Source organism: Xiphias gladius, chromosome 21, assembly GCF_016859285.1.
Source record: "Xiphias gladius isolate SHS-SW01 ecotype Sanya breed wild chromosome 21, ASM1685928v1, whole genome shotgun sequence".
Taxonomy (NCBI): Eukaryota; Metazoa; Chordata; class Actinopteri; order Istiophoriformes; family Xiphiidae; genus Xiphias; species Xiphias gladius.
This window is the reverse complement of record NC_053420.1, coordinates 23,708,623-23,718,060: the sequence shown is the minus strand read 5'-3', so window position 1 is coordinate 23,718,060 and position 9,438 is coordinate 23,708,623. Positions and strand designations below refer to the sequence as shown.

At 41.0% G+C, this 9,438-nt stretch overlaps 1 protein-coding gene across 1 annotated transcript in view; it reads left to right on the top strand.

Annotated features, from left to right (window-relative positions):
- The first annotated feature begins 8,454 nt into the window (after positions 1-8,454).
- LOC120807382 (A disintegrin and metalloproteinase with thrombospondin motifs 9-like) overlaps positions 8,455-9,438 on the top strand; it is a 44,885-nt gene continuing 43,901 nt past the window's right edge. Inside the window, exon 1 of the mRNA XM_040159356.1 lies at positions 8,455-9,204. Coding sequence (XP_040015290.1) covers positions 9,108-9,204 — 97 coding nt within the window. The 5' untranslated portion in view covers positions 8,455-9,107. The remainder of the gene's footprint in view (positions 9,205-9,438) is intronic.

Genomic DNA, 9,438 nt, shown 5'->3' with positions numbered 1-9,438 from the left:
TGTATCAACTTGAATTTTTTAGTACCTGCAGTTACATGTCTAATCACGCATGGGCAGATAGGCTACACAGCGATAGCTATGCTGTGCTTCACACCCAGTTTGAGAAAAGCATGAAATTATTATGAAGATGACTCATACAATGATCTGCTTATGGAGTCAATAAGATGAGGCCAGACAAAGCTAACATCAAATTGCTAACCACTTATTTCCCTTTATGTCTAAACAACACTCTGCATTTGAAAGGATGCATTGCCGGATTGTTGTATACTGCAAATGCTTTCTGCATTTTGTTAACCATTTTGTTGGTTTTCATAATTATAGTATAGCATACACGATATTGTATTGTTTAGAGTTTTAGAGGAAGGTTCCCGTTGCTCTTCTGTATTGTGATAAACAGGTAATCTGTTCCTTCTTCTCTGGGCTGGAAGCGGCACATTAACTGCACCAATCTTCTACAAACTAAAAGCCTATTCCATCAGAGTAGTTTAAAAGATGCTATAATCAGATGAAAAAATCTACACGTAGTGGTTTTAAACTATGCTTGACCTGTGCAACTTCTCATTTTTAACATTATTATAATTGTTATAGGTGATTGCTTCAAAGAGTCTAAGTCATGCTTCAATTTGAAAACATATTTTGGGATTTCCACAGCACATACTGTATGCTGCCAGTCATAGCCGGCATAGTCATTACCTGGTGCCATTCACCCTGCTGTGTTAAAATCATAATACGATTATTGATTCATAAAATCAGATTTGGCGAAAAATAATTTCTTTGTGAAGTGTTTATCCTAAGTAGCTTCTGAAAGATTAGATTGAGACAGACAGTGACCAATGAAACACAACCCTCTATCTGGCTACTCTCACAGCAATGGAAATATTCCTGGTAACATTTTTGAAGTCATTTTTCCAGTCGATGCAGCTGCATAGCATGGGTAACCTCAATGTTAGTTAAATGTTCTGTCATCTAGAATAAGCATGCATCTGAATTATATAACAGCCCAGCTGATGATAAAAGATTTCTGTCTGCCACTGAAAACATAGTCAGATCTTATTGAAATAAGTAGGAACCCCCCCCCCCCAACATTTAAACAACCTTTGTGTTACTACAGGCCTTCCCTGTAGTAAAGATTTCCCCCTCACATCCAGCTGGGGTCCTGGTGCACACTGCTGTGCGCCTGTCAGCTATAGTGAGCTCGCTGGCTCCTCTTGGTCCCAGACGACCCATTTACACAGTGTCCCTGCCAGCAGGACCCGGGCCAGCCTATTCTACAAGCCCTGACAGCCACAAAATAGAGTCCTTGACCCAGAACACTAAACAATATGACAAAGGGGTAGATGGAGCAGAGGAGAAACAGGTCTTACAGTACAGTGACATGTGGGTTGAGGATGTAAAGATCCAAGCTCTGTAACTAAAACTGTGGTACAGTGCATTCAGATCTCAGCTCAAGTGTTAGTCAATAGGCTATAATAGGTTATAGGGGGGAAATCATAGCTGAAAACTGCCTTTTTTTCTCATTAAATATTTATTTTCACATTGCCACCTGCTTTTGTTTTTTTATCACCTTCACCAAGGGGGTACTAAAAACACACAGTTTTCACACGGGTTTATTTGTCGGTTTGTTTGTCAGCAGCATTATATAAAAAGTACTGAATAGATTTGCAAAAAACTTGGTAGAGGGATGGGGCATGGGCCAGGCAAGAACCCATTCAATTTTGGGGCAGATCTGGATCATTTATTATTCATTTGATTTTTTTTCTCTGAAGTCTGGTGTATGTTATTTGACATTGGCCTTGGCAGAGGTACGCGCTCTCCCCAGTGCCATTCTAGTTTCACATGTAATGACTTCATTTGATGTACTAAGAGACAATGTCGCTTTCACATGCATGGGGAATTTCACACGTTCTAGCATGCAAAACCAACACGTGGTGAAAAACACGTGTGTTGGATTAACATGTAGGTTCTCGTATGTGAGTTAGCCTATACTACCCTTACCTTTGTTAAACATGTTTGTTTTGTACTGAATGAAACACCTGGAGAGAAGGAACTTGGATATCATGCCTGTTGTATTTACTGAGGAATTTTAAATAAATGTGTGTTTTCAGAGGGAAACTGTAATTATACTCTTCCCATACACCCCCTTGTTCCTCTTTTTTGTTCTACAGTCAGTTTGTCACACCAGCTGTGCTGTGTCCATGCAAAAAGTAAGGTTGTTAAAGGGTGTCACGATATCTTTCTATTTTTTTCACTTTCTCTTGCAGCTGAGAGTGATTAGGTCATCATGCTGTCCTTTTGTTAAGACCGTGATGCCATGTGAGCTGATGGAGGAACGTGCTGGGACTGGGGTAAGACTTCAAACTGATGACATCAGGACTCTGAGAAACAAGATCACTACTGGACAAAAACAGTATCACAGTGAGTCAGTCTGTGAGAGGTGGATTGCATGCCTTAACACCGCAGCTATCTTTGCCCCCCAATAGTGCCCTCCACCCTCCAACCCCACCAGTTGCAGCCCCTGCCCTTCACCAAGTGCACCCAACATAATCATGTTATGAAATAATACATGCCTTTCAACAAAGGTTTAGTGAAGGGAGAATGACTCACTTAGCCTGCTCCTCTGTAAACAAAGGAGTTCGTGGAAGCACTGAGAGCTTTTTGGAATTTAGAGAGGCCAAAGAGTTTGGGTCTCCTTAGCATGTGGCATGTGTATTATGTCACACTGGTATCCAGGCTACGCTACACTACACCTCTGTTGACTTCTTCCTCCTCCTCTCTTCAATCTGGGGTCTGATTAATTTGGTCTCTGGCATGAAGTCTATTGTTGCCATTCCACAGAGAGCCAGAGAATCTGGGAAGCATTCTGATTTTGGAGGGACCCGCTGACAGCTGCTGTACTACTTGGGCAGAGTCCAGACCCCTATCTTGTGGTCTGTGAAAGCTCCTCCAAAGCCCTAATTGCACTTCAGTTGTTGAGCATTGTTTTTGCTTTAATCTCACCCTACATAAACTTGCCCAGGACCATTCTAAAAGCACATTTACACAATCACCCTGCCCAACCCTCCCTCCCTGGTAAAGCTCTCATCGCCTGCTGTCTGCTTCACAAATTAAAGGAGTAAGGGCATGTGACATAGCTTGATGTTTGAACCAGTGTACCCATTTGTATGTGTTGGTGTGTGGTTGTACGTGTATGCCTGCAGGTCTAAGAAAGCTATGCATCTCTGTGTCTCTGGATGTTTACCCAATTACTGCTGGAAGTTCAAGTGGTCCCATGCTGAAAGACGTAATAAGTGTGCAGCCACAGAACTCAAACTTTGTCTCCCAGGGAAACATTTGCTGCCGGACTCCTATATTACAGTGGCAAGTATTATGCACAGACACACACATCCAAAGTGTTTTGCAACAGATAAGGAAACCTCTTCATAGCAGTGACTGAGAGTTATGTTACAAGATAATCTTAATCAGTGTACAATACTAAAATGCAGACAACTCAACTGTTCAACTTGTTGTGCTGTGCAGAGAATAAGTGCCCTAAGGTAATTATTATAGAATTTTTTTTAAATTTCAGAAATCATAAACAAAATTGTGCCACAATGATTGTATAACATTGACCAAGCCAAGGTCTCTAGAAATAGATTTGTGTTGCTTTTTTCACAAAAACTGTGAAAACGTCATTATTAATAGATAAGCAAAACGCATGGCACAATATAATTACAATGTACACGATAAGTCAATTTTTTAGTTATGCAAGCCGCAATGCCCTCTGTTGTTCCGTTTGTGATTAAAATGCAACTTCTCGTTTCAGTTATGTTTTCCATTTCAATGAACAGAATTTTCCTCTCATAGTATCCATCATTTACTCTTCATCATGTGTTGTACAACACCACAACACAACTGGCTTCAAGTGGCTAAAGGGTCTGTACAATAAAATACTACTTGCTTCTTTTCCAACTCACTGCACATGGATATTGCCTTGTAATGAAGACAAGTTCACTGGTCCAAGAAAGTCTTTTGGGGTGGGGGCCAAGGGAAAGACAGAGTAAAATGAGATTTTGAAAGCTCCACAATTAAAGTGTATCTCTTTGAAATCCCTGGCCAGGCTTGGCTACTTCATTCAAGCTTTCCGCTCCCTATCGGCCTATGATCTGATCCGGAGGGGAAGTGAAGTTTACTCTACTGATAGCTGCTCTGAACGATGCTGCCTGCACACAACTCAGGAAGGGTGACTCTGATGACCTCGATGACCATCCAATGAGAACACACACAGACGCACACCCACAGCTGTAGTGACTGCTCCATTGAGAAACATCGAAAAAGGTCACTTCAGTGAAGGCCGTGGCCACACGCTGCAGTTTAATGTGGAGAGGTAGCTTTTTAAAGCATTCTCATTGCCACATGTTGGCACTAACTTCATGGAGTCAAATGGCCATTCATTGAGAAACCTGAAATAGCTATTCTTAGTTTGAAATGAGGGGTGCCTTTAACAACTATACTGCAACTATGACAACACATTAAAGAGTAAATGGTCCACTTAAATTTGTAGTTGCTGCACATCAAAACACAGCCAAGGGGCAATTTCTTCCTACTGTTTTTACTTACCTGTGACCCCCTTTGCTGTAAAAATGTTTAATGGAGAGTTCTGGGAAAAGGGACTAATTGTGAATGAAAGGTTGTATTTAAAGAGGCTTGTGACCCACAGCTGCACGTGTTAATGTTTTAGGTTCTACCCAGAGGAGGAGTTTCCAAATAACAAGAGGAGCATAGGAAGAAAACCAGCTTGCAAAGGTTAGCAGATTTGGGAGTTCTTCTGAGGGATTACGTAGGCTATCCCAAGTTCCTCAAGTGTATGTAATTCATTACAACCACTGATCTCAATTGCAAACATTTCAGTGACCCCTAGGAGCATACCCAATTAGTTCCATCATACTGGAAAATAAGTGCTAACTACTGCAAAGTGCAGGGTGGCCCATGGGTGTTTAGTAAATAACGAGGTTTTGTAAACAGCGAAAGTCATGATCATAAGAGTTGGTGTGAAATTTATTCAACTCATGCTCCCTCTGAAAAATGACTATGGCTCTTTGCAACCCCAAAGTCCCACACATGTAGTGCCTATAATGACAGAGGCAACAGAACTTTTTGGCCTGTTTTTGCTCAGTAAGGATCAAGTGGGCGGACATCATCCTCTCTTTATATTTTCAGATACCGCAGGCATTTCAAATGAGGCTTTTGTTTTAGGTGTGCACCTGCAAATCCAAGTAAGCCAACTTAATGTGCCAGCTGTTAGCATTTATCACCACATAAGGTCTTGTGGGTTGGGAAACATCCACAGATGCGTGCAGTGATGTGGCTCTAAGCTGTGTGACGACATGGAGGCCAATCGAGTACTCAAGATAGAAATGCTGGTGATGTTTATGCATATCAGAAATGTCCTTTCATTTCTTTAGTTCCAGTCTTTGCAGTCTCTTGTGCGTAGTCTCACTTTCAAGGATCACTGACACAGATTTTAAGACAATTTTTGAAACAAATGTTTTCTGGAAAAGCCTTTTTTTGATCTTATAATAAATCTTATTATCAAATCTTAATATGTTTAAAAGTAAATCTTTTGATATATAACACCAGAATACATATAACACTGTATTATGGATGTGTTTTATGTCACAACTTCACCTTAATGTGACTTTTGCTACCTCTCATGTATCAGTTGTAAAAAATGTTTTGGCTACGTACTGTCATTAAGAACAAGATTACCTTTTGTAAACAATGTTTTGTGTCATCATTTCTCAAACTGTGAGTTTGAGAACAGGTCCAATCTTATCTTTAAGATACTACCCACAATGTGTGTTCAGCATGGTGTGCTCTCAATGTGTTAGCACTAAATCAATTCATTCATACTGTCAGACCGACTTACTGCAATGCTATGCCAGCATGCACTGTTTAGATGGTGGGGATGCAGATTTGAATCCCTTGCAGTCTGGTTACCATTAACCTCTGAGCTGCCCGCTGCCTTGCCCTGTTATTGTGTTACACAATACATACGTCTGCGTAGGTCCATCTCTTTCATCCAGGTAGCACAACATCCATGCAAAGCTAATTTTTCACTCGCCACTCATCCAAAATGTGTCTTCAGTTTTGCTTGAGCAAAACGCATATTTAAATGTTTATACATTGGTGGTGAGTAAATGTTGTAACGTATACTGAACTACAGCACTGTAAAGACTGAAACATTAAAAATCTATGTAGGCTCAATACTGATGTAGGAGCATAGAGTGCTGCAATCTAGCTTCCGACCACTAGTGGCAGTACTGCTGACAGCAATACTGCTGAACAGCACCTCAGTCAGTGAGTGAAGGAAAGAATCCGGCGCCATCTTTGATTTAACATCGGTTGTATTTACGTGAATGTGAATACTGTATCTCTTCACTGTCAGAGTAAATCATGTTTTTATTACTTGACACCGGCCTTCCATCGTTTTTTTTTTCCTTCTTAAAAATCGTTTGAAAAACTGCCTCCTCTCTGGTGAGTTAGTATTTTCTTCTTTCTGTAACATATAAGTAACCAGTAAATTTTTTTTACTCAGTGCTACAGTACATAGCATGGTTTTTCTGTATCGAGTCTAAATTGACTGTAGCTTCAGCAAGTGTTGCTAGGCTAAATAAACACTTTCCACTTGTTTGTCTCCAGTGTCTGTCTACCGTGTAAGCAATCCAATGCTAAAATTGTGCAGCAAGCCCAGTTTAACCCACATATCTTTTATGTTGTCTTATACCGCATGTTAAGATAGGGTTTAAGAGAGTGAAAAGCTCCCCCAACGCGTTTAATGCTACAGCAGAACAGGACTTGACAGAGTCATCTGTTAAGTGGCTAAGAAGTGTTAAATGTTATGTTAGTAGCTGGTTAGGCCAAAAACACAGCCAGAAAAATGCTGTCAGTTGGATAAAATCTTTGTATAGAGTATTAAAACCGAGAGGAACTGGCTGACAGATAGAACTAAGAAATGCCTGTTATTAGTCGCACGGCAAAACATATTCGGATAAGTCTCTCAGAGGTGAGAATTCTGCTTTTTAAACAATACCTTTAACATCCAGAAGAGAAAAGGCTTTAAGGAAGAAAACTAGTTAACCAGTGTAGGTCAGGTAAACTTCCAGAATATGACTTACTCCCATAGTAAGTGGTTCTAGCTGATTTAAAGGTTAGCTTAAGCTTCTAGCTTATTTAAGTTAATGTTACTAGAGCTGTTATTTTGCTGAAACATTTGTAAGTCACAAAACAGCCGAATGCATTTATTAAGGCCGATTCTCTTTGAAGTGGTAAAATAGAAATATTATCTGTATTTTTACTGAACTTTATATTGAATATAGTAACGACATCAAATATGGCACATCGGCCTACATTGCTTTAATTTAGAGTTTCTCATCTTGAAACGGTTTAATGTAGGGCTCATATAGTTGGGGTAGCTTAATGTTCGGGCTAGTATACCATTGCTGGAGAAGCACAGGTGTAATTAATAACATTAATTATTGGCTGCATTTCATTTAGGTGAGCCAGTTCCAGGGTCCTGGTATTGTGCATGGTCACTCACTAGCCTGGCTTACTGGAGCACTCAATAGGAAGAGGGACCGGGCTAACAGTATCAGTTGCCCCTGTGCCTTTCCTGCTATGACAAGTCTAAATGTCTGCTGTGAAAAGGCCTAATGTTCTAGGACCTGACTCAGTTTGGGAAGTCATGTTATCATTGTACCCGTTTACTGTGGTGGATATTAATACTGTATTTTTGAAGCTGATACTGATATTGATACTTGAATGTCTGAAAAATGTGATAATTATAGTTATTTTTTTACATAATCCATAAGTGTCTTGTCATTTTTTATTTATTTGTTTATTTAAGAACTGTCATTACAGTGTGTACTAAGCGGGTATATATCAGTTGAAACATAAACATGTCAGTGCTCTTTGGTGGCAAAACTATGTAATGTCAACACTTTTTCTAAACTAGCACCAACCTAGCGTGTGTGCATTGCAGTTTCCTGATACTTATCGGCTGACACAAACACTGATACCAACATATCTGCGGTCACCTAATATCGGGTGATTTATCAGTGTAGTGCTACTGGATATGCCTATTTGGAATATATTAGAAAAGTTAACAGAACAAGTTTTGTATTCTATCTGTGTGCGGCATGTCTGTGTGTATATGGGGGGGTTGCACGATTGGGGCACGAGGCAGACTGGGAATGGATAGCCCACTCTTTGATCCTCCACATAACAAAGGCACCTACAAAGGCTTCCATACAGCCTGTAGCATTGTTCTGCTGAGGAGACTATAGCTCATAAAACCATTACCAGTATTCCCACACAATACCTTTTACAGCACCCACTTAAGACCTCAGATCAATACTGTAAGTGGCTACGCTGCATGCCAGTTTGCATTTTGTCACTCTGTGATCCCATGAACTTCTAAGTATACAGCCATGCCCAGTTTATCTCGCTTTTGGCCCCAGGGCAGGCATTTCCTATATGGGCCCCACCTCACTGTCATGGTCACCGAACTGCCCACCCCTCTAAAACTTGAGTATCCCACAGCTAATGAAACTAGACAAGTATGTCAAATTGCATAACAGTGGGTATGAATCACCCCATATATCTGTGTACTTCATGAAGTCAGTTATTTGGGGAACTTTATGGTCATTGGGGCCCCTGAGTAAGGATCTGGCACTGGCTGGTGGTAACTTCGTCACAGATCATATCTTATCATCCAAAGTGGACATATGTGACCACCCTTGTCACTACAGTATATAACGGGAGTGGCTTCACTGTAGCACCAGTGTACCTTGTCTGGCTGATCCCGCCCCTAGTTGGGGAGAGAGCTGGTGCACAGCGGAGCCCATCGCAGTTGACTGTTTGAATAGCAGTATGCATGTTCGCGAGGGACTCCGCGAAGCGCTCATGTCCCAGCAGTGTACTTCACCGCCCAGAGACCATCTACTCAAGAGTCGAGGATAATAAAATTGGATGAGGCAGGCGGACCAGAGGCGGAAAGCCCGGAGTGACCGGAGGAATACAGTATTACTACAGGACTGCAGGCTGCCGCACTCCTCTGAACGTGGACAATCATGCATGTGCTCTTCTGGGGCTTGGGGTTCCTACTATTCCCTGATTTCTTGAATGTAGTCGCATCTACAGGGAGATTGCTGTTGAATTCAAGCACAGGTAAAGTATGCCGCTCTGACAACCCCAGCATTTCCCCCCCATGGAGTTATTTTCTAACACGGAGGGCACAGAATGAATGAGTTTTGAATTCAGCCAAGCACATGACTTGCAGCGCTTTCTAGATACCTAAAGTTCACTGATTATCATTTCATTGCAATGCTGTAAAAACTGATTTTTTTATTTTTTCAAGAACGAAGACATGCTATCTAAATCATAATCATTCGATTTACACAT